General features: G+C 42.7%; 1 protein-coding gene across 3 annotated transcripts in view; it reads right to left on the bottom strand.

The window, feature by feature from the left end:
• Nucleotides 1-4,008: 4,008 nt before the first annotated feature.
• Nucleotides 4,009-25,898, bottom strand: part of ENDOU (endonuclease, poly(U) specific) — a 468,374-nt gene continuing 446,484 nt past the window's right edge. For all 3 annotated transcript variants that reach the window (XM_069231037.1, XM_069231036.1, XM_069231035.1), the window contains one exon: nucleotides 4,009-4,259. In XM_069231037.1, coding sequence (XP_069087138.1) covers nucleotides 4,148-4,259 — 112 coding nt within the window. In that variant the 3' untranslated portion in view covers nucleotides 4,009-4,147. The remainder of the gene's footprint in view (nucleotides 4,260-25,898) is intronic.

Here is a 25,898-nt window from a genome sequence, read left to right as displayed (position 1 = left end):
GCTGCCAAGGCTTGTTGGTTGCCAGTCCGATAACTAACCCCATCACTTGACACTGCAGATGTAGGGCACAGCGTGCAGCCAGCATCTGACATTTACAACCCAGCCCCAGCTGAGATTTTGCAATCTTTTGTCAGCTATATTGTGTAAGCAGTAAAATCAGCACCAGTGCGAATCTTTTGTCAGCTATATTGTCTAAGCAGTAAAATCAGCACCCAGGACGACTCTGCACCTGGACCCCACGGAACAGGTAGAAGTGATCTGACTGTTGTGGCCTAGGCCGGGACCCGCGCAACCTTGCTCATGCAAGGGTTCAGGAAAACTGCACTGACTGTTGTGAACTGGTCCTAGAGACTGCACAACCTTAACCCCAAAAGTGTTCCACACAACTTGCTTTATAATTGCATTTTTGCAACCAGTGATATTTCTCCCTTAGACTTCAATGCAACGTTTAAATGACAGTTCTGTTGTGTTTTAATATTGCTTCTAAAATCTATAACTCCAGTTATACTTATCTAATTCTGTTTGTTTTGGTGTCTAAATATATATATATATATATATATGTATATATATATATATATATATAAATACGCTCTATTTTTATAATTTGGTGTCAGATTTCTTTCCAATCATGTCAATTACTTCTTGTCCATGTTTGTGCTGTGAAATGCTTGACACGTGTTCCTCTAACTAAAGCCTGAGTGCTTTTTGCCACACTACCATGACTGAGCCAAGGATTTACTAGTGTGACCAATTCAAGGACCATCTCTGGGGTATTGTGAAGGTATTACATCATGAGGACTAACCCCCACACCACATAATACTCCATTTTCCTACACTCTCCCTCCTCTGGTTCAAGTGGCTCCCAAAGGCCAAATTGACCTCTATAATAATCTCACTTGAACACTGCATTATAACAATTAGCCATGGTTAAATTACCTTATTACCTTCCCCGATGACACCTATTTTATTCAATCCTAGCTTCCACTTGGAGTGGTCAATGTTCTAGTGCACTATTGTGTCACAAATCATCTCATTCTATTGCATTAAAATAATAATATTGGATGGTACAGTAGGTTGCTCCATTAATGCTGCGCTCAATACATGCTATATGTTAGGAATTAGGTCTTTGGTTGACAGTCAGGTTACCCCCTGTTCAAGCAGGGACCCTCACTTTATTCAGGATAAAAGAGAATCACCCTCAGCTAACCCCTGCTAGCCCCCTTGGTAGCTTGGCAGAGCAGTAGACTTAACTTCAGAGTGCTAGGTGTAAAGTATTTGTACCAACACACACAGTAACTTAATGATTACACTACAAAATAACACAACACAACACAGGTTTAGAAAAATAGGAAATATTTATCCAAACAAAACAAGACCAAAACAACAAAAATCCACAATACACAAGTCAGGGTATCAATTAAAAAGGAAGAAGATTCTTTATGTAGTTTAAAACACACACTGACACTGTTAGGGTGAAAATGTACCTTGGGTGCGTCAAAAATAACCCTGCACGGGCGAGTGTGCATCAAAAAAGGCTTGCAATGACCTTGCATCGTTTCTCCTTTTGTGGGGTTGGGCGCGTCGTTTCTTCTCTCCGCAGGAGAGCGATGCGTCGATCCGGTTAGCACTCTCAGGCCCGGGCATGCCTTACTTTGTTTTTACACGCCCAGCAATACTTGTGTTGGAAATCCAGACGCACGATGATCCGAGAACCACACAGCGCGGGTTGCGATCTCACCTGCCTCCATCAGCGATGCTGCAGCTCTGTGCATCAATTATTCGGTCGCATTGCAGACGAGCATCGATTTTCAGCCACGGATCGGAGTTTTGTCGATCTTTTCTCTGCACGGCGCTCTGTGCGTGGATTTTCTCCTCTTCTCCTTTCAGGGTCCAGGAACTGGATAGGCACTACTTGGCAGAGTAGGAGTCTCTCCAGAGAATCCAGGTGCTGGCAGAGAGAAGTCTTTGCTGTCCTTGAGACTTCAAACAACAGAAATCAAGCTCTAAATCAAGCCCTTGGAGATCTTCACAAGATGGAAGGCACACAAAGTCCATTCTTTGCCCTCTTACTCTGGCAGAAGCAGCAACTGCAGGATAGCTCCACATAGCACAGTCACAGGCAGGGCAGCTCTTCTTCCTCAGCTCTTCAGCTCTTCTCCAGGCAGAGGTTCGTCTTGGTTTCCAGAAGTGTTCTAAAGTCTGTGGTTTTGGGTGACCTTTTTATACCCAATTTCTCCTTTGTAGTAGGCCTACTTCAAAGTAAAGTCTCTTTTGAATGTGAAATCCTGCCTTGCCCAGGCCAGGCCCCAGACACTCACCAGGGGGTTGGAAACTGCATTGTGTGAGGGCAGGCACAGCCCTTTTAGGTGTAAGTGACCACTCCTCCCCTCCCTCCTAGCACAGATGGCTCATCAGGATATGCAGGCTACACCCCAGCTCCCTTTGTGTCACTGTCTAGTGTGAGGTGCAACCAGCCCAACTGTCAAACTGACCCAGACAGGTAATCCACAAATAGGCAGTCACAGAAATGGTATTAGCAAGAAAATGCTCACTTTCTAAAAGTGGCATTTTCAAACACACAATCTTAACATCAACTTTACTAAGAGATGTATTTTTAAATTGTGAGCTCAGAGACCCCAAACTCCACATGTCCATCCACTCCCAAAGGGAATCTACACTTTAATCAGATTTAAAGGTAGCCCCAACGTTAACCTATGAGAGGGACAGGCCTTGCAACTGTGAAAATCGAATTTAGCTATATTTCACTGTTAGGACATATAACATACACTGCACCCTGTCCTTTGGGCTACCTAGGGCCTGCCTTAGGCGTGCCTTACATGTAAGAAAAGGGAAGGTTTAGGCCTGGCAAGTGGGTATACTTGTCAAGTCGAATTTACAGTAAAAACTGCACACACAGACACTGCAGTGGCAGGTCTGAGACATGATTACAAAGCTACTAATGTGGGTGGCACAACCAGTGCTGCAAGCCCACTAGTAGTATTTGATTTACAGGCCCTTGGACCCCCAAAGTGCACTGTACTAGGGACTTACTAGTACATCAAATATGCCAATTGGTGATAAACTAATCAACAATATAATTTACACAGAGAGCATATGCACTTTAGCACTGGTTAGCAGTGGTAAAGTGCTCAGAGTTCAAAAGCCAACAGCAACAGGTCAGAAAAAAAGGAGACAGGAGGCAAACATATTGGGGATGACCCTGCATTAGCAAAAAAGTCCAACACTATACCAATAGTTTTAAAGTATAGTTAGTTACTCAATTACTCCACCCAAAAAAAGATGTTTTTGCATTGTTTACAGAATCACCCTATACATCTAAAACTCACGAATATACAGGTTAAAAATATATATGTCTTGTAACTTCTGTAACATGGTCCTATAATGTCATCTTTTTGTGTTGGTGACATTTATGACCCACTGTAGTTTATGATGTGACCAGAATGCCTCAGTGGCAGACTGGACCATATAAAAAGTTACCCATTATGTGTTCTGTCTCTCTCTGTAGGTATGTATATGTATTTATCTAGGCCAATTCAAACTTTAAATTAAAAGGTAAAAAAGGGAAGGCTCCCAATTTGTATGACAGGTTGTTCAACTTACTGGACAAACCCTGGTATGCTGTTGTAAGCAAAATTCAAACAAGAACATATCGGAAATTTTAGTAGAAACAGTTGTTAATGATGTCTAAGCAGTGTAAGCACAAAATGTTCATGCCTCAGTATCGCAGTTGATTATGTCATTAGAAATCGGTTATGACGTTATAGACTTGCAAGGCGAAGAAATGCATCATTTTTTTCTGTGCTAAGCGTCTTAAGTTAGGCTGTTTTCTGCTATAGTCTTATTATATCTTACCTTGTTTAACACTGTTTCATGTTTTCAGTGTGTTCTTTAATAACACTGACTAATTATGATTAACCACAAGTGTAGACTTTTGGTCAAAATGTCCTTAGTTGCATCACAGTAAAATAATAAACTTAAACAGACAGATAGATGTAAGTGTTTTATTTGTAAATTCCATTTACTAATGTCCCTAGTTAGAGAACACTGAAAAAGTGTATAACTTTTGGAATGATGCAGTCCTGGGAATCCTGCGATAGTCCTCACACAGTGGGATCATTTTTAGTGACTATGTGACTGGATAGGCTGTAGCGATGTAGTTCTTGCCACCTCCATAAGAGGATTTGGTCCAGGTATACGTCTGGATCTTCAGTGGGTAACCCCCGAGGCTTACCTTGCATCTAGGATTAGAAAAAAACATGGATGTCAACTTCTCAATTTGGACAAATATTCCTTTCTCTAGTCAAACACCAAAAAACAGCTCAGGCATTCTGTAAGGTCCTTCCCCTAGTTTTTTTCTATGACATGCTATTTTCTTATCTATGATTCCTTGTATCTGGTCTACTAATGCATTATTTTATTTACGTTAGCCTGTGTGCTTGTCAACATCTTGAAACTGTTTTTGGACTAAATAGCAGCAAGGCCAAACTTGCCAATCCAGACATCAGGCGTTTTTCCAGGTGGCCGGATGGTTGGGCCGGTGGGGTAAATTTTGTTACTGGGGGCTGGTTTTGTAGCAGCGCAGCAGTTTTCAAAGCACTGCAGATTTCCTTGTATATCTAACAGTTTTCAGGCAACAATAAAAGTGCCATGATAACTCTGGTGATTAATGTACCTGCTTGAGAGAAACAGTGTTTTATCGTGTGGCAGTTTTGACTCATCTAAGGTAGCGCAGAGGGTTAAAATGCCTGCTGCAAAGAACATGTACTGTGCAGACCACAGAACAGTATTTTATGTGCAAAGGTCAGAGGGATACTGCTTTTGTCACAAAACTCCTTTTGTTACTGTGCAGTTCATAAATTGCTGTCATACAGCACAGTGAGCTGTGAAGGGTCATTAAAGAGCTGCATGCAAACTGCTTAATACAGGTTAGAAAGCTAGGCTTTTTCCCAGTCTTTGATTATCCTAATTTTTCTAAAAAGGGTTTGTTTGGGTAGAAATAAATTGTTATTAGTAAAGTAAATCCTAACCACTGTGTTATTATGTCTGAATCCTGAGTTTATGCTTCTCCAGACCAGGCACTTTAAAAAAAATGCCTAGCAGTATGGATGACATGTGAATGCTACAGCTTGTAGTCCCTTTTGTATTATTTAACATGTTCTATACACTGATTGACGCACCTAGGATTCACTGTCTTTGCATGTGTGTGTGCTTTAAAGTGCTCTAACAGCTATGCTGGCAATAGTCACTATAAAACAAAATGATAGATGAGAGGCACTGTTAGAGGTTGATGTGAGGGAATCATTGAAGCACCTCGTATTGTGGCGCAGTGTAAGGTCATATTTTACCATGCTTGAAAAATTAATACAGTTGAATATACGATAAAAAAAAGCCTTGTACAATGCACCGTTTTGTAATTTTACCAGATTCTCTTGAAGGGTAAAACACCCCAACCCCCTTTTCAGTGGTCAGGCTCGCTCGCTAGGCATCCTATGGGGAGCTGGTCTGACAAAATTTCCCAGGGTCCCTCTGGGTTCCTAGTCTGGTCCCGAATAGCAGATTCGTACACGATGACAATACACACACACCTAAATGAAATCGTTTCGACTAAAAACCCTGCAGTTTTACATCAAGCAAGGTATATGGTTAAAAGCTGTGAAAACTGTATTAAATGCATTATTATTTCATGGCAAAAAATAATTAATAGACATTAATGTTTTTGGTTTGTGCAAAGCAAAGGGAGTTAGTTGTAACTTCTTAAATTCACTGCTCATGCGCTGCGGTGCTGAACAGGGGCACAACAGAAGCCCCGGAGCCCCCACGGTGTGGTGGCATGGCCCAGACACTTCTTCAGCTGCCTTGCAGTAGCTGCACTTCTTGAGAGCAGACGCAGTGATGCCGCAGCGGTACTCTGCAAATAGTGAAACTGGAACAGAACTGAATCTTGTGTTTTTTTAATTAGGAAGGAAGGAAACTGTAAGGATATCCGGCAAGGGGAGAGGTGTAAGTGCCAGTCACAATAGGAGGCAGACTTCTCCCGGTTCACATCTGCCAAGCCCAAGACACACAAGCTCTTGGAGGGTATGTGTAGTTTTCCAGTTCTCAAGAGGTATAGCCAGAAACGCCTCCTGAAACGACTGGGGCTCAAGACACACTACTGCTTCTGATCAACTTTGCAGGGCAGGTTGTTATTCCATTCCAAGTCTGCTAAAACGGATGAATGAAATACATTGTACCCTTTCTGGCCTGAGCACTTTTTCTTTGATATAAATTGGGCATTTCTTTTGCACAACTGTTCTGTATAAGGTACAGTTGTTTTGCCTTTTTATAAAAAGTTGAGAGGATATAAATCCACATTAAGACAGCACACAGGCCCTCATTATGACCATGGCGGTCGGCAGTGATACGGTGGACAGTACTGCCAACAGGCTGACTGTACTTTCCACCATATTATTAAATTGGTGGTTTTTCCTGAAGCCAAACCGCCAATGTACCACACCAACCGACGCAGCAGTAACGGCTGCCGGGCTGGAGATATCAATGGAGATGACAATGAATGCCACTGCTACTGTGGAAAATGGGCAATGACACCAGTATCACCCACAGTCATCCATGTCCTCATCACAGACCCGCCATACCTCCAACTAGGGTGTGTGCACTAGGACACCACTTTCCTGTCTGCATACTTACCACATGGTCAAGCAGTGGTGTAACAGTGGCCTATTGTTCTGGCATTTGAATTTTATTATTTATTTACATTTAGATTTAAATAACCAGTAAAAACAAGAAAGAGCTCTCAAACTGACTCGTGGAAGCGAAGTAAGCTATCCAGTTAGTGTTTTTCACTGAAATCTGTTTTTTGTAGTATGACATATGGGCTACAAATTCAAACCTTCACTAGAGAAGTTACTCACAGTATTTATGGAACAACTCTGGATCAGCGCATCTCTGGTAATGTTGGTCATTTTCAGCAAATGGCATAATGAAATGTCTTGGTGCTTCTAGAGTGTTCCACAACCTTAGCTGGGGATGGGTGAAAAGATGTCCATAAAAAGGATGAGTGAGTCTTGAATGTCCTCCTCAATCGTCCTTAGAGGGGTATTCCCTCTCTAAGGGTATGGTATGAAAGACCTGCAACCTTAGAAGCATTCTTGTTGTAGTATCAGAGGCCACATCTTGGAACTGAGGTTTCTTTTGTGCCCATCACAACGTAAATGTAATTATTTTCCTTCATTGTATTGGTGATTCTCTCCTGGTCTACAGTCACCATTGACCTTCAACAAGGGGATGATACCCCTTTCTTTCTCTTTGGTCACATCTTTTCGACATAGATAGGTTCATAAGAAACACTGTTGTCCAAGATTCAGTCCCTGAGCTAAAAACTCTATTTGAAATCTCATCAATCTCATAGCATTTTGAAGGTTTAAAAAATCTCAATTTGTCCATGAAATGAGCAAGGAAATAAATTTCATGAAAGATCAATGCTTTTGCATTTTTTAACTTTATGTGATTTAGTGAAGGTCTACAAAGACATATTGTGAGGGTGGCCCCCTTCTGTAGTTTGCAAAGGAGGGGGCCCTCCAAGTTTTGTTACGACACTGGTGCTGTAGCAACGTAGGCTACGACAGGATGGAAGTTCAACGGCACGCTTGCTCAACAGCACAGAGCTAGTGCTTCCACTGTGACTAGGCACAAGTTTTGGTTTTAAGGGCATACATTTTTAGCACTGAAGGACAGAGCGTGCCCTATTGTTTCCAATGCTCCCTCATCACAAATATTTAAACTGTTGTTCTTTCTACCTCGAGGTACACACTCACAGCTGTAGTGTTCAAAAAAGGATTTTTTTCAATACCTCTTTATTACTTTTTTTAAAACACATAACATTTAGGAGTATTTCTCCAACCCAACCACCCATTGAGAAAGAAGCCACATCTACAGGACTGGCTTTAGTACTGGTGGTGCACTGTGCGACAGTCTTTTCTTTGGCACCTCCCAACCCTATGACCACCTCCTCAGATCCCCTCACTTCCACATGGCAAATGTGCCCTTTAACTCTCCATAGCCCCCTTTGACCTACATTTGCTTGTTTTAATGTGCTTGTAAAAGCTGGCTTTACAAATGCACTCAGTTGTCCACATAAAATATAGTTCTGTTCTTTGCAGCAGGCACTTTAACCCTCTGTGCTACTTAATGGCGAGTCAAAACTGCTGCTAGACAAAACTCCCATCTATCTCTGGCAGGAACATTAATCACAAGAGGTATCTTGGCATTTTAATTGCTTCCTGAAGGCTGGACGCACAAGGAACTTTTCAGCAGCTGCTTTTAAATCGCAAGTTTTATAAGTTATTACTAAACACAGCGCCCCTCTGAGGTCACTGCCCCCCAATCCAGGCCCCCCTTCTCTGGTTGATCTCGGCCCCAGGGATCCCATCCCAGACCCAGTCGCACTGCCTTAAAGCCGGCCCTGCACATCAACTTCCCTGCACAATTGCAGTGTGGATCACACTCACCCTCTGTTTAACACGTGCTAGACTGACACCTCTTTAATGTCAATAGTACGTCTGCTTCATCATCACTTTGTCATCTAAGTCTGAATTTTAAATACAAAAAGCGTAGGGCCTCTGGTGTTATTACAACAAGATACATTTATGTGCCATTTTGTTTTTTTTGTAGCAAGTAGTCTTTCCACAGTGAACCTTCTCTGGCAATCATTATAGTTATATTTGCTTTCATCAGTCAGTAATTATCCTTAGTAATTATCCTTCGTTGTCACGTTCACTTTAGTAGGATTCTCGCACAATTTACGGCAGCCTTTCGTTATTTTTTTTTCTACTGCTTTTGATACTTTCACGCTCATGAAGTCATACAGAGACTTCAGGTACATCTTTACATCTTGGCATGTGGGGGTTTACATGGATCCACGTCCATAGCAGAGCATGATGCTGCTGGATCGCGTCTTCTCTTGGGTTCTGCCGCAGTTCAAGCTTTAAGGCCTTTGTTGGAGTGCCATAGGCCAGAGGAGGAGTTTTCACTGAAAATGATTTTCAAACTTCCATGCCTTGGCCATTTTCGGCGACCCACAGTTCTGCTCCAGTTCTGCTCCATGTGGGCAGACTTTATTTAGTTACTCCCACATAGAATTTACAGTGGAGCATGGCTCTCATGTTTCTTTTCATAGCACTTGACCCATGGTGTATGTATATGCTATGTCTATAGGACAAACCTAGGCAAAAGGCAGCGGAGTACTATACATGGCCAAAAACAAGCATAAATCAGTGAGTATAAGGAGAGGTAGATGGATGTTTGGTTACTGCATTATGATGTAGTGTTCTTTAAAGGGGCGAGTCTTGAAATCTTTCATAAACTGGAGCAGCATTAGAGTGGTCCTGATGGATTTGGGACTTTTGTTCCACATAGTAAAGGCTTGCCGCCTTGATTTTAAAAAAAATCCACTTCTTAGACTGCTGTGTGAAGGTGTCCTGGCTGCAAGAGTGCTGAGAACCACTAGAGATGGTGAGCTGCTCTGCAAGATAAGCAGGTGTGCTCCTCGTCAGTTGTTTGTAAATGTTGCAGCTGGTTTTGAAGATAGTGTGGACTGGCTAGGGAAGCCAAAGGAATTCCATTATGAGAGGGCGGTGTAATCATATTTGATCAGCGCCAGGATGAGGCCTTCGGCAAAATATGGGATGCCATTAAGGGGTGCCATAGTGGAGTCGGAGAGACCTTGGAACAGGAAGCTATCACAAAATAAATGCATGACTTTGATGACTTGAACTGCAGTTCTCAAGTTGCTTTTTTGAAGCAATGGTTTCATTTTCTTTAGAAGAGAGAGCTAGACCCAGGCCATCTGTTTTTTGACAATGTGTCCCTCAAGGGTGAAATGTGTATGCAGGGTGAATTCAAGTTACTCCCTTCAAGGTTCATTTCATTGAACCAGGTTTGTACTGTTTCTTATCTGGTGTTCTTGGCAAATAAAAGGAATTCTATTTTGGTTGGGTTGAGCTTTAGCTACATTCTGGATATCTAGAGCTGTACAATGTGCATGCAGTGTTTGAGGCATTGTAGACTTTCAAGTAGTGATTCATAATAAACAGCACTAAATTGATGTACACTGTTGCAACGGGTCATGCAGAGCGTGTGCGTAGCAGTTGTCCATTCAAAACATTATTACAGAGACACCTCCGCTCCCCACCTTGCCCCAGCAGGACCATTTGGTCCACAAATTCAAAGGCAGCCCATGGGTCACCGACCATTGGTGGCCTATCTTGTCCCATTTTCTGGGCATCCTCTGCTTTCATAAATTTGCTTTTCAGCTTATGAGCACCAGCCATATCCTGTTTCCATTAGTCCAGGTCAGGCATGAACACCGGCCCCATCGCTGAACATCATTCCTCCTAGCCACCATTAATCCTAATCTATGCAGAAGTGTGGGCTGTCTCTGCGAGGTATAATCTCTCCATATGTCTAATATCACCGGTTTAGCATGTAATGGCTCTTTTAGACTTGTAGTATCAGCAAGACATCTCCCCTCGGGCCAAAAATCCTAAAATATTGGCCATTCAGATAACATTTATAATAAAGTTTATTTCTGACCAAATCCGCATAAGCAGCAATCAGTTGTAGGGCAATCAATCCTGGCAAGAACTGTCCTTGTTTCAGAAGCCCCATGCAGTATCTTTAATTGTATACTAAATGGAGACCTCGCTAGATGGACCAATCACCTCTTCCCATTCTCCTTCCTCAAAGGTGCCAGAGTCTTCCTCCAATTGTACCTTTAAATCTACTAGGTGTATTACTGAAAATGTTATGCTTGAAAAATAGCTTCCTGTGGGACAGCCTTGTACAGTAGTCTGTCTTTTAGCACCATAGCATCTGCAATGTTTTGTTTCAAACTGTAAACTGGTTGCCAGAGCATGCCACAGTTGTAGGTATTGGAATGTCTTGGAGCCCACCTGTTTAAAGTTGTTTTTAGGTTCAGCATAGCAGCGTGCAAGCGCTGCTTCCACCATGTTGTCATCTATTCTATGGGCATTAACCACACCCATCTCATGCCCATCTTATTCATTAGTTTGTGTGCTTGCCTTTTGAAATTCCCTAATTTAATTTGTCACAGACATGCATACGTCATGCTTTTTTCAGGTGTTTAGCCCTCCTCCAGAACGCCAGCCAGCTCCTGCTAACATACACAGCGTTCATGTTGGAATCATGGCTTCTGGACTACTTTTTAGGGTTGAGCCTGCGCTAGCATGCGCTTGCGCATGTGTGTCGCTTTCGAGACCCTTGCGCATGCGAATCGCTTGTGAGACGCTTTAGTCGTTAGAAAAGGGCTCCGAGCCCCGTCCAGGTCACTTCAGTGTCTTTGATTGGTTCGTGACCTTGCCTTTTTAAATCTGCTTGCTTTCATTAGTGGAAGGCATGCATATGTCATGCCTTTTCTGGTGGTTAGCCCTCCTCTAGCGCAGCAACCAAGTACTGAAAACATACGAGGCTCGCTGTTTTCCATCCGGTTTGTGGACTACCTTTTATCTTTTTTCGCAGCGCTATCTCGCTTGGCAGAAGTCGAGCACTTTTAATGACATCGACCCTGTTACATAGTTGATTGCACTTTTGCCGGTTACGTAGATTGAATTTTTGCAGATAGGTTTCACTACGAGTGAACTGTAGCAGCGCGAATGCGCTCTTTTTTCCATTTAATGTGGCAAGAAAAGTCTGGTTGGGAGTTTACAACTATAACTCGGAGAAATGCGAGACCCGTTGCATTGCAAATGCTTATTTTTTATCTGGTGACCGGTCTAGTTTCCATTACTTGTATATCGCTTGTTTGTATATATATTCGAGCATGTACTCTTGCAATTGATTTACTCAATGACATCCCCATTCACAGAAGGGGTTTGATTTTGGACTTTCGGATGATTTGGAAACAACCCCTTGCAGCTTAACTGCCAGACAGCACCACAGCGGTGCGGAGCTTTGAAGCCAGCGCCCCACACACAGGCACAGCCTGTGTATGTGTGTGTGTGGGAGGTGCACAGTGTGCTTGTGGGTACATATGTAACATGTGTGCATCCAATTTGTGTGTGCATAGACTGTCCCCCTTGCATGGGCCCATTATCTGTAACCAGGCTGACAACTTTTCCTTCGCTTCCTTTGCTTAGTCACGACAGACCCTCAAGGCACGTCAAACATTCACGGGATAGTAAACAACTAAACGCCGGCTCTGTTGTTCACTGCCTCCTGTTTGCCCCGCCCAGAGGGTCCTTGCCGTCAGTTGCCTCTATGTTTCGGTTTGTGGACGAACCCGAGGAACCCCCTCGCTAATTACTGAGCCTGGACCCCCATTATAAGTGCGAGAGTGCTTTATTATCGTCTGTACCTTGAATTCATGCAAATGATCATCCGAGCGCCGGCGAGCAGGTCTGCCTTTCATGCAGTCTGCACTATTACCTGTGCAGCCTCAGTTATGAAACAGCAAAGACCCTCCAGTAAACCTGCAGATAATGAAGTGCTACCGCGCAGGGCCATGTAAGGGGCACTGGTCATACTGTAAACACGCCTTTTACACCTCCCTTACTGTACCGAATGTTAATAAACAAGGGAGGGCCGCATGAATGGAAAGGCTTGACTGGGGCCGCCGTTATGCATTTAATAAGATACCCCGAGCATAATCACGCCTTTTAAATCTGTGCAGCTTCCCTTTTAAACCGGAGCCCTATAGTGCTTTTAGAGACAATCAACAGTGTGGGCGACGATGGTGAGTACAAACTAGGAAGAATTTTTCAACTTTTCTCCTTTGCAGACGCAAGCAAGAAGTCAGTACTGGTGCTAAGGCTAAAGCATACACTATAAAAATATAAATGGCCTATGCATTATTATTTGATATAAACTTGGTGTGGTTGTGTTCATATTTGCAATCAGCAAGACATCTCAGGTCATATCACGAACCAGGTGATACAGCGGGTGGTACGTAATTCGTAATTTCCGGCAAGTGGTAAATAGTACCCATTTCGGAGTGGGAAAAAAAACCTAATGGTAAAATTTACTTTGCGGGATTACCAGTGACATAACAGTTACAGTTGGAGGAAAATGCACTGCACCCACTGCTAGTTGTATTACCTACTTGCAGCACCGATTTTAGGAATTCATGCAGTCCAGAAATCATGCAATGCACGCCACAATATATTAGTTCTTGATTTCTCTTGCCTTGTGTAAAACCAACACCCAATTTTCACAACACCAGTCATTATCTATGCATAACCGCTAAAGACTCAGGTCTAGAAAGATGCAGTAATGTATTGTCATGGGGGACCTTAACCAAACATTATAATATGCTGTAGTCAGCCTTCCAATTACCTCGATGTTGAATTTACTGTCAGCGACATTTATTTACCTGCTCAATGCATGTCCATATGTATATGTTCCACTTGCACTATTTTTACACCGTGATTCCCAAAACTAGGTGCTCAGTTCCAAAGTTACCAGCTCTGGTCTTCCACCATGTTTCTGAGGGATTCCAGTTCCTTTAATTGTTGCAGCTCGGCACACTACGCTTTATGTTTACACATGGCGGATGAGCCTTTCTCTCGGACCGATATAGCTGCAAAATTACATTGCCTCTGTATTTAGTGCTTTAACATTTATATGCAGCAGCTGTGTTACTGTATAGCACTTTAAAGCTATTTTCTGCTTTGAAGATGTTTGTTTTTTGGGCCTCCAGGAATAATGAGTTATTTGCTTGAGCCCAATATTACAACTTTACTGAACTCCTTAATAAATACCTTTGAAATTTGTGCACTGGTGTAGTTTCCAAACACTGTGCAGGCAGCCAACCTAAGCTCGTGATCTGTAGCTGCAGTTCGTGATGAAACAGCTAGGTAAGGTGCTTAAATCCTGGCTTTGCTGTGTTTTTACTGTGGTTCACTACTATTCATAAGTGCATTTCAATTGTAATATCATAAAGTTGGAAGCCAGCCCTTGTAGTAGTATTAGTAAAGTTGTCCAGTTCCCTAGTTCAAAACATGATTAGCAGGTTTCTGCTTTGTATTCTGGGACTTGTCGTTTTATTTTTCTAACGTGATACAAGCTGGTAACCAGCCCTTGGAGTAGTGCATTCATAGAGTTGGCCAGCTCCCTAGTTCATTGTGTGATTTGTTCATTTAGTTTATGTTTCTGCTTTACATTTTGGGACTTGTAGTTTTATTTTTATAACCTGATACAAGCTGTCAATACAAAGCAGAAACCTGACTAGATGAACTACACAAGTTTGAGTCTGTGAAACTTGAGCTGTGTGTGTGTGTATTTATAAAACTAACCTCGAGGAGAGCTTACAGTTGATTATGCTGTACAATGGTCAATATTTTATAACTAATATTTCAGTTCAAGACTAACAGAGGATCATTAATATCATGTGAGATGGCTCTCCTCAAGCGTGTGAAAAATCATGTACATTTTGTTCAACTCCCCAGTCTGCAATAAAGGGACAGTGGCTCAGTAAGCACGCATTCTTGGAGTACAATTATTTATTCATTGCCCTGCGGGCAATGTCCCCTTTAACAACTGCTAAGTAAATAGGTTTTGCACCTGGGAGTAGTTTGTGTTTTAGGGGACCTGTTTATAAAAAAAAAATCTAGCAGGCCTACCAGCCCTTTAGTTATATGCAGGGCCACTGGAATTATGTGTCAGAAAGAACCAAAATATACAGCAGGGTTGTCCAATTAATGTGGCAAAAAAAAGTCCAGTTATGCATTTACAATGCCACTAACTCAAAGTCAAGTACATGGGTGACCTGTTGCATTGCAAATGCTTGTTAAAGTCTTCTAGAGAATTAGGTCCATCTGTCTCCACCCAATTTACAAAGGCCAGCAGAATTCTTACATCTTGCTGCATGACTCTACCCCACACGAGGTTTCCCTTGTTAGTATCCAATCCCATTTATCCTGTTGCAGCACCCGGTTTTGCGCCATAACCACTGACAGAATGTATTGTGGAAGTTTGTGCCACTTCCTGTTCCTAAGCACCATGGTCAAGTAGCTCCTGAACGCACGGTCTTCTGTTTTTCTGTTGAGCATTACAGAGGGTTCATCTAATGAAGCAAAGACCCATTCATCAATCATGACCAAGTGAGAGGCCTACTAGTATGTCTGTATAATCAAGTGGGCAATCCCTCCACTCCGTTATAGCCCCCCTTTGCCAGTTTCCCTAAGGGTGATCGTGGACATCTTCCTGACCCACAGATGTATCCTTATTTCAGCCTCCACCTTCCTAAATAACTCTACCGGTAGCTAATGGGGCGTGTTCTGGAAGGCATGAATACATTTGGGTAACAAAATCATTTTCAACATTGTGGCCCTCTCCAGAAGGGACGGGGCTAGGCTCTGCCATTGTGTTATGTCCCCACAAAATTTGCCAAGGACCGTTTATAGGTTCCTGTGAATGTACTCCTCTTCGTCCCTAGCAGTAAAAATACCAAGATTTTGAATATCTCCTTCTCAATGGGTATATGACGTGGGAGGGCCCTCATCAGTGGCCATCCTGAGACCATATGTAACTCAGACTTCCACAGATTGGTGCAGAAACCTGAGTGGTCCACAAAAAGGTCTAGCACCCGCAACAAGTGGACAGTGGTTAGTTCTGGATCTGCCAAGTAGAGTAGGATGTCATCAGCATATAGGGAGATGCACTCTTCCTACAAGCCATCCCAGCTGATTCTGCAAACTAGAACATCATGTTCTGGCCAGCAAATGAGGGGCTCTAGTGCTAAGACAAAATCACTGGGGATAGGGGACATCCCTATCTAGTTCCCTTTCCAAACAGAAGAGTCCCAGGTGAGTTCCATTCACCCTCACCCTCGCTGTAGTTCATTATAGCAGGCCCTGTAATGGGGGCCAAAACCATTTAGACCAGGACTTCAAACATAAATGCCTATTCCAGCTTTAGCTGCATCCAAGGATGGGACTGGCATTAGTTCTGGTGTATTTAAACTATATTCCATACAGACGAGAGCCACCTGCGCTTAAGACGGACACTCCAGTTCGGGCATAAAGCCAGGTTGGTCTGGGTGGATCAGTGTCAATATGACCTGCCAAAGACATAGGTCAGTATTTTAGCCAAGATTTTTGTCTCAATGTTGAGCAAAGAGATTAGTCTGTATGAGCCACACTCATCCAAGTGGAGCCATTTTTGGTTATAATCATCATTGGCACCATAAGTAGATCATACGGCTGTTTCCCCGTCTCCAAAGACACCTCAAACATTGTGTGCAGGTGAGGGGTCCACTTACATGCCAAACCCTTAAATAATTTCTCTGGTGTCCCATTGGGCCAGGCAGCCTTGCCTAATTGTAGTGCTTTAATTGCTTCTGCTGTTTTGGTAGAGAAATTACTTTAAAAAAGGCCTGTACTTCCTCCTCTGTCCTCTGTGTCTTGGACTGATAAGGAGCCCTATAGAATCCTGCAAATGTTGCACTCACCCTATCATTGCCCTACACAGCTTTTCTAGCAGACATCCTCAAAGATGGGACCCATTTGACATCCCTGTCTTATTCCCCCACCAGGCCAGTATCTTACCTGCTTTGTTGTTAACAATGCAGAGCCATCTTTGAGAAGTTAAAAATGGTTGTAGCCTCGTTATTCTAAAAATCCTGAAATTTATTTTGTTTTACTTGTGATGCATTATTATTCTATGCATGTTTCTCTGTCATACATTGCCTTTCTAGCCTAGGAATGTCCTCCTCCACCTGCTCAGACGCTGCTTTGTCTGCCTGCTCTTGAATGTATGTCAGAACAACGCATGCTGGAACAACACATGCCTGAACAACGAGGTCGGAACAATGACCGCGTTGTTACCACTAATGCCTTTACCACGAATGTCTTAACAATAATTTTTCGTTGTTAAGGCATTCCTGGTAAAGGCATTCGTGATAGACATGCATGGTCCCAGCATGCGTCCCCCCTGGCACCCACCCCTAAAAATTACTGCAACCCCCTCCGCTAAAACCACGCCAACCCCCCACCCTTGCCACTAAAACAACCCCAACCCCATCCCTGAAACCTAAAGTACCCCCACCCCTTAAACCTAAAACCACCCCACCCCTAAAACTACCCGAGCCCCCACCCGCTCCTAAAACCTAAACCTCCCAACCCCCCACCCCGCCGCTAAAATTACCCGACCCCCAACCCACCCCAAAAACCTAAAACCACCCCAACCACTAAAATTACCGCAACCCCTCACCCCGCCCCTAAAACCTAAAACCACTCCAACCCCCACCCCTAAAACCCAAACCACCCCAATCCCCCTCCCCACCCCTAAAAACCTAAACCACACCGACCCCCCACCCCCAAATACAAAAAATACCCGACCCCGCCCCTAAAACTAAAAATACCCCTCCCCAAACCTAAACCGCCCAACCCCCCACCCCTAAAACTAAAAATACCCAGACTCACCCACCCTCACCCCTAAAACTAAAAATACCCCACCCCTCCCTCCCCCGCCCTAAAACTAAACCGTCCCGACGCCCCTCCCCTAAAGCTAAAACCCAACCCCCAACCCGCCCCTAAAACCAAAACCCCAACGCCCACCCCGCCCCTAAAACTAAAACCCCCTGACCCCCCCACCCCGCCCCTAAAACAAAAAAAACCCCTGACCCCCCACCCCGCCCCTAAAACTAAAACCCCAACCTCCACACCGCTCCTAAAATTAAAAGCCCCCAACCCCCACTCCGCCCCTAAAACTAAAATTACCCCGACCCCCCACCCCAACCCTAAAACTAAAACCCCAACCCCCCACCCCTGCCCCTAAAACTAAAAATACCCCAACACCCCACCCTACAAATAAAAAATACTCCTCCCCTCCCTCCCCCACCCCTAAACCGCACGACGCCGCCTCCCCTAAAACTAAAACCCCAACCCCCACCCCTGCCCCTAAAACTAAAAATACCCTGACCCCCCACCCTGTCCCTAAAATTAAAACCCCAACCCCCCACCCCGCCCCTAAAACTAAAAATTCCCTGGCCCCCCACCCCCACCCCTAAAACTAAAACCCCAATCCCCCACCCCGCCCCACTTACCTGACCCATCGCGTTGTCCTCCTCAGCCGACTCCCTTGTTCTGTGCCTTAACCATGCATGTGCGTTGTTCAGCACATGCATGGTTAAGGAACAAAACAACGAAGTCGTGGTTAACGAAAGCGTTGTTCCGCTTTCGTTGTCCACGACTTCGTTGTTACGGAGTCGTCGTTCACGGCGTTTTCCCCTGCTCTTTAGTGGTTGTTAGTGAAATTGCCTGTTGCCCAATAACGGACTTGTAAGCCTCCCATAGCGTTAACTGGGATGAAACAGAGTTTGTTTAGGAAATAGTCTGTCCTCTCTCAGAGTTTCATCACCAACTTCCTATTCTTCAGGAGCTTTTGGCCCAATTTACTGGTGCAATAGGACCACAGCTAGCAGTTCATTAGGTCCACCCACATGGGGGAATGATCAGATGTCCCTTCCAATTTCAAGCCTGGGTGTGACACAGTGGTCTATGTGTGAAAAACATTGGGATGCCTCAGAGCCAAAGCTATACAGTCTATTGGGTGCTATGCCCACCAAACATCCACAAGATCTAGGGCCTCCATATATTTCCCAAGCTGTGTCCGCCTTGCCCTCCTAGCCTAGCCCTCCTCTGTCCTCTTGGTGTGATGTTTCTAGTTTGGATGATAAGGTTAAATTTAAACCTAAGACCAGAATCCCTTCGAGGAGTTGCAGCAGTAATGAGCTAATTTCCCTAAGCATTGAGTCCTGCATCCTTGGGGTTAGCAGTGAAGAGAGATACCTACAGAATCTCCAATAAAAGTGGTCATTGTTATATGGAACCAAATGTAGATTTGTACTGGAGCAACAACATACTACACCCCTGCAGCAACGAGGTGCAACTGAAGAGATTACTGAAAGTAATCCCAGCAATATGAAATCCAAATTGTCCGGAATATACAACAATATAAAGCAGAAAATATTGTATGTTTAATTGGAAAAATATGAGATTTTTATTTTAACACCAGATTAAAATTCATAATACCACATCAAATAGATGTTCTCACATTCAGTATACATAAAGTAAACCCCAATGAAAAGTACAAAAACTATAACCCTAAAAAGTCTTTCTCCCATGCAATAACTCAGGTTCACAACAAGTCACAAAGGGCCACATGTACAAAGCTTTTTTGCTGGTCAAAAACAGGCCGTTTCGCTGAATCGACCCATTTGCGACTAGAAAAATAAATGCTTTTTGGCATGTACAAAGCCCAAACTGCGATTCAGCAACTTGTTACCGAAACACAATTTGGGCTTTGAGATTCGTTATTAGGAAGGGGCGTGTTCAGGGCGTCCCTTTCTAATACCGAATCGCAGAGGTATGTATGACTGTTTTGTGACCGTGAATGCAGTTGCAAAACAATCGCAGTTAGCACCAATTTCAAATTGGTGCTAACCCATTTGCAAAGGAAAAGGGGTCCCCAAGGGACCTCTTCCCCCTTGTGAATACATGCAGCAATGTTTTTTAAGAGCAGGCAGTGGTCCCACGCACCACTGCCTACTCTTTAAAAAATTAAACTGAAGCGTTACAATTTTTTCTTTTTAAATGCAGCCCGTTTTCCTTGGAGATAAACTGTCTGCATTTAAAATAGCAAATTGCTTTATTTAAAAGCAATCACATACATGGTGGCCTGCTGACACCAGCAGGCCACCATCCCTGTGATTTTTGCAATTCCCGGTGGGTTGCAAATTACAACCTGCTTCATTAATATTAATGAGGCAGGTCTATTTGCGACCCACCGGAAATCGTGAAAGAAACTCAATGGAGTTTCATACGTTTGGAATGGCGGTTCCCTAATTGCGATTCGCATGGAATCACAATTAGGAAATCGTAATTCAAAATATTCGTACATGTGGCCCTAAGTTATTAGTCATAAGGTCCCGCTCTGCAGTTAGTGTAATGTCAATGTTTACTCCTCAAAATGTGTAGATGGCAGAGATTGATAATATAAAGAGGGTACTAGGCACTATATCTGTGAGCCGAAATTTTGACTTCCATAAGGCATATTAAGGCACAAATTCACATAATTCTGAGCAAAATGTATCTATCCTGTCACAGATTCCTGTATAACTGATGCAGTAGTGATATTTCAAATAGAATAATGGTTGACCGTTACTCATAGACATGGCATCTAGTTTTCACCTTATATTATCAATGTCCACCATGTTATGAGGTACGTGACAAAGACGTCAGTCCCACAATATTGGAGTTATTACTCCATTTCTACATTTGGAATTCATCTAGATAGCCCTGAAGAAGTCATCCTGATGAAACATGTGTTGGCTGTATGGTCTATGTTCATTGTAATCACAAGATATTATAAAATCCTGATCTGATATTCAAGCAGTGTATTCTTGGAAAGCTTCAACACATGCTATTTTCTTTTTCTTTTTCTTTTGTTTATGTTTATAGTTATTGTTTTTTCATTGGGGTTTAGTCTGCGTATACAATATACTTTTGCAATTGTATTTCCCTTTGTGTCTCCAAAAGCACCCCAAGATCACCCCTCTTTTTATTTTGCTGCGCAGACCATTTATGTTCCATGAAAGAAAGTCCAGATTCAAAGGTGTTTGTGTGGAAATTTGTACTCTCACCATATTTTCATTACACTCTCCATTAACACATCTGTGGCCCATGTTGGTGAAACTTGGTGTTGTTATCTGGGAGTACCGAAGCATTCAAAAACGAAATGGATGGAATGCTTGAATTAATCTCAGCCACTGGTAATAATTTGGGGCCCTATCGCAGTTCATCAGTATTTTGCCCATCATGCCACCTCAGGTTAGACCAAGGCATATCTAAATCAGCCTTGACCTTGCTTCATTTGTGACAGTGGCATAAGAAAATGTGAGGGGGCCCCCTGCAAAGAAGATGGCGGGCCCCTCTCCAAACTCACTCAGGAACTCTCAGGCCAGGGTGCTGTGCTGAGGGACTCCTCAGTAACTCAGCCCCCCGCACCACAGAAACTGTGGGAACCTTTCTTATGCCACTGAATCTGAACAGTCTAGTCCGTGTGACTGAGATTGATTCAAGCATTCCACCTGTCTCTTTTTTTTATACTTCAGGAATCTCTTGAGTACAGTACCATAAAGCTGCATATAAAAGATGATGATGATTATAAGGTACAGCATGGAATCCTGGGATGCTCCGGAAGTGATAGGGATCTCTTGTGACATTGATGATAATACCTTAGGTCAGTCCTAATACCTAGAGTGTCAAAGATTGTGACACTTTATATTGCAGCTCCATTAACAGAGAAGGTTCATTTTAAAGGGTCTGCTGGTTCATGTTCATGAATTTAGTTTTTTCTGAATTTATTGTGAGCTTCTTCCAAAGCAATTTAATGCATGATGCACTACCAGTTCTTAAAGTTAGGAGGACAGTGTCATTGGCAAATGTGAAGATTAACGGCCTGCTATAGAAATTGACGGAGGCATTACTCCATCGCAGCGGTGACGAATATTCCGCCGGCCCAAACCTAAACCCCAATATGTCCTATGGGATTTAGATTTTGCAGAAGGGATATCCGTCTCCATTGTGACAGAGTAACCCCTCCGCTAAGTTCTAAATCAAGCCATAAGTCTTTTTCATCTCCCAGTTTTTGTGCATTGGGATTCACATCAGATAGATATCTGCCTATGTCATTTATATGTAGGTTGAATAAAATGAAGGTAGGATACATCCCTCTTGACGCCAATATTATTTGTGAAGTTTCTGTGCTGGAACATCCCCCATCATTTCCATGTCTGAAAACTGCTGAAGAGTGCTAGTACAGCTGTAACAGGATCCTGAACAGTCGTTTTGCAACTCCTTTCTCCTTTAATGGAAAGTGTACGACGTTCCTGCCTAATGACTTCCAAGACATCTTGAGTTTGGCAAATGCAGGTGTAGGGTAACTTTCTTCAATTAGGTGTATTTTATATAAATCTGGTAGAGTAATTTAGCCTATTGGATTGTACTCAGGCCTTCCCTATACTCTGCTGGGAATCTGCACATTATTTCCTCTATTTCAACCTTATCATGTAACTGGTTTAGTAACAGTGTCCCATATATTTTGCTTCCTCAATCAAATAATGAGACTGATCCGTAATTTGCCGGATCCAGACAATTGGCAATCTTATTTCCTGAATATGAGAAAGACAATCTCAAAGAGGAGGTCATACATTGAAAGGTTAAACTACATTATAAACTGTGCATAGAACTGGAGCCCAGGCCTGTGTATCCATGCCCGGTGGATGTCCACTGGTATTCTCTTAGGCCTTTGGCTTGGGAATAGCAGCTGAGTCCACCTGTAGTCCTAATCTTTAGTTCTCTGCTTCTTAGTTTAGTGTTTGGACTTGGATAGTTGTTTGATGAAATGCTGCTCCCTTCGTGTTGGTTACCACCCCCCACACCCTCCACCACCTTGTGTACGAGCCTTCCATAGACAGATTTGTTGCTTCTGTACAGTATAAAGTTCAAAAATAGGTCAGCCACTCATTAAACTCAAATTCAACTTCAAAACACGCAGGAGGGTCTATGCATCCCCATTTACAAGCTCCCCAAATCTCCTGTTGTCTTTCTCAACTAATACTTTCTTTCTGTTATTGACGACCGTGCCTGATTCTTTTTGGATTTAATTAGCGATTGGCTAGGGAACCTTTGGTAAAACATAATCAAGCAAGAGTGGTCCTTAATTAGAAATCATATAGAGAAATATGAGTATAACAAAGTTTAATAGAAAACCTAAAAAATAAATAACATAGCCAAACTGTAAATTGGTTTGAGAATTGTTTTGAGAAGGTGGAAATTAGGAAAAACGTGCTTGAGTATCAAATAAACATGACACATGCTAAGTGGAGTGAACACATATAAACAATGTCCTTGTAGATAGGCAATATGGGCTCTGGAAGGGTATGAGTACAATAGACCAGAGTTTGAACCTAAGTCTGATAATATCCAAATATGCTGTTGCTAAAAAAGGTTCCCTGTTCTTGGCGTTTATGGACCTGTCCGCAGACTATGATTGTGTTACACATCCTAAGCTACGAGTGCTGATATCTGAGATGGGGATATACAAAGACATTATGATTTCTATTAGGCAATTATACTCGAAGGAGAAAGCATCAGTCCAATACGGAAGAGGTGGGGAGTGTACAGATTTATTTGACATCAAGCGTAGTGTGAGGCAAGGCTGCGTCCTTACCCCTTTTCTTTTTTCACTGTACACTAACAAAAGAGAGGCAGCCCTCACTTTTAGATCAAGAGACACCCCTATGTCGGATGCTGTCCTCTCCTGATTTTACTCAACACAGTGTTGCTGGAAACGACCGGTCGAGCATTACAGGGCCTTATAGATGACTATATTGCTTTCATGAAAGACCTTGATTCACTGGTAAACCCTAAAAAACTTTTGTTATGAGGTGTGGGAAGCACCCTAAGACAATACCCTCTTTCTATAATAATAATAATACTAGGGTTGAGCCGACAGCTACCTTTTTTACCTGGAAGTGCTTTTTGTTCACAGATTATCTTGAAACCCAATGGTGACCAACAGGGATGTACTTATGGAAAAGTCCCTTAACGGGATACAGAATTTTTGCAAAATATTGTGGACGAAACCTGTGAAAGATATTTTGTCTCTCTAAACAGCAAATTCAGTATCTATTTCCACCTATAGGGCAGGTATTTGGGGCACAGTGGACCCTTGCGGAGTTCACAGGGAAGAAAATGCCTTTTTCTGAAATGTTTTAGCTGTCCGGTGGGTATGTTCCACCATTTTGTGTCATGAGAAGCTAGCCATGCCCTATATAAAAGAAAAAATTAAACGTGCCCTGCTTATGTATTGGCGGGCAATTTGGGTATTTTGGGCATGGAAGACAGACCTACTGAACTGTCTGATTATTAACAATTGCCTGAATCTGACACGTGCCCAGGAGATTCCTTGGCTCGTGTACGTTAAAATATCACTTGATGAGATTGGGCTTTCTGAGACGTTTTTATGCCCTAGCCTGTGTAGTAGCTGCACTAAATCTAGTTTGAAAGAGAAATATATTGGGAAAATCACGACGATCAGGGAAGTCTCCAATCGTAATAAAGTGAATGTGTGATTGTATAAACAGTTACTCCCTCGGGAAGGGACCCTACTGTATTTGTCTATGGTCCAGAATCACCAGCATCGATTCGTGCTCACCAGATTTCATTTTAACTATATTACATTGATGATGGGCTACCCCGCAAAATGTAACTCCCCCACTGAGCTTTCCTTCTCTCCATTATGTTCTTTTGCCCATTCTATACAAACGTGAGGAAAAAGTTGTTAATGCCACTCCTTAAAAAGCTCCCTTTTGTTAGTGTAAACCAGAATTTTTATTTATGCAGCAGTTACAGCCCCCCTTGGCCAACTATGTTGGGGAGAATGTTATATGGCAAGCACTGAAAACTAGAATGGCAAGCACTGAAAACTAGAAAGTCGTCTGTCAGGGGGTTATATTAGTTTGTCTCCCCGTTATTACAATAAATGCACAAAATGCATTTTCCAATTTTAATTGTGGCTTTTAATAGTTTTTATATTGTATATAAGTCTTGTTTTTATTTGTTTATGTAGTTTGGCAATTATACTATGCTCTTTTAATGCTGTAAATAAAGTTTTTGAGAGAAAGAAAGACACAGGCTTATTAAAATACATCATATAATTGTAACACATTAAGTTGTTTGAAGTACGACCTTAAAAACATAAAATTAAATGAACAGTATTCTTAAGAAAAGGCAATGGGCGTTTGGATCCTTTAACGGTGTGGGATTATCTTTAGGATTCAGGATGGAAAAAGCTGGAGGGTGTAATGGAATCACACTAGGGAAGGACCGGGATAGTCCAACAGCGCTTAATTTGTAAAACAAAATGTGCTGGTTCGATAGGTTTGGTCAGTAGCCCACTGCTGTGGCTATGATTGGCAGAAATAATGATACCAAGGCTGTGTAGTCTTGATTCCACCCCATGCTGTTTCTCCCACTGCCGGACACCCACTGGTCTTTCAACTCACCTTTGTAGGTTGCGTCTCATCCCTGCTTTCCCCATTTATCACTGTCTTCCTCTTTCTCTTCCTTCCCTCCTTTGGGGTATTTTCTGTCGTGCTCGTAGGGAAATTCAGGTGAGGAAAAATAAGTGCCAGTCCCCACAAATTAGTCCCACCTGCAACCATTGGCTCAAATTAACCACTGGGGAGGGAGTCTAAAAAGTAAAGCTGCAGGAAGTACTCCTTCTGAAAACGATTCTCAAACCAATTTTCAGTTTGATTATGGGTTCCTGGTAAGGTTTTTTTATTAAACGTTGTTAGACTAATATTTCTCTATATGATTTCTAATCAGGGTCCCATGTTCCCTGACTGTGGCTTTTAAATAATGGCCATCTATTCCATAAGTACGAGTAGCATGACACTGGGGTGGTTTTACTGCATGATAAAATCTCATGCAATTATGTTTCAATACAGTAAAATTACCTCTGTGCCCTTCACCTGCGAGTAAAAGCGCATGGGTGTGGAATTTCTAAGGGGAACTGATTTTTCCACTTGAAAAAACACACTTAATTCGTCACTCCATGGGAGTTTTCTGCATACATTTACCACCTCAGAGTAGGTGATAAATATATACCGGGACAGGGGGTGAAATTAGGCGAAGTAGGTCAGATAATGGGAAATTGTTTAATAACCGGGGAAGCACTGTATGGTTCCCGAATAAGAAATAAAAAAATGGAGTGAGACACGTGTACTGTTGCAGCCAAACCTTGTGCAATTTTCCGTCTGCAAAAATAGTTTGGTTCTCCCACATCTGTAAAGC

Source organism: Pleurodeles waltl, chromosome 4_2 (genome assembly GCF_031143425.1).
Source record: "Pleurodeles waltl isolate 20211129_DDA chromosome 4_2, aPleWal1.hap1.20221129, whole genome shotgun sequence".
Classification (NCBI taxonomy): Eukaryota; Metazoa; Chordata; class Amphibia; order Caudata; family Salamandridae; genus Pleurodeles; species Pleurodeles waltl.
Note: the sequence above shows the minus strand (reverse complement) of the source record. Positions and strands in the feature narration are given on the sequence as shown.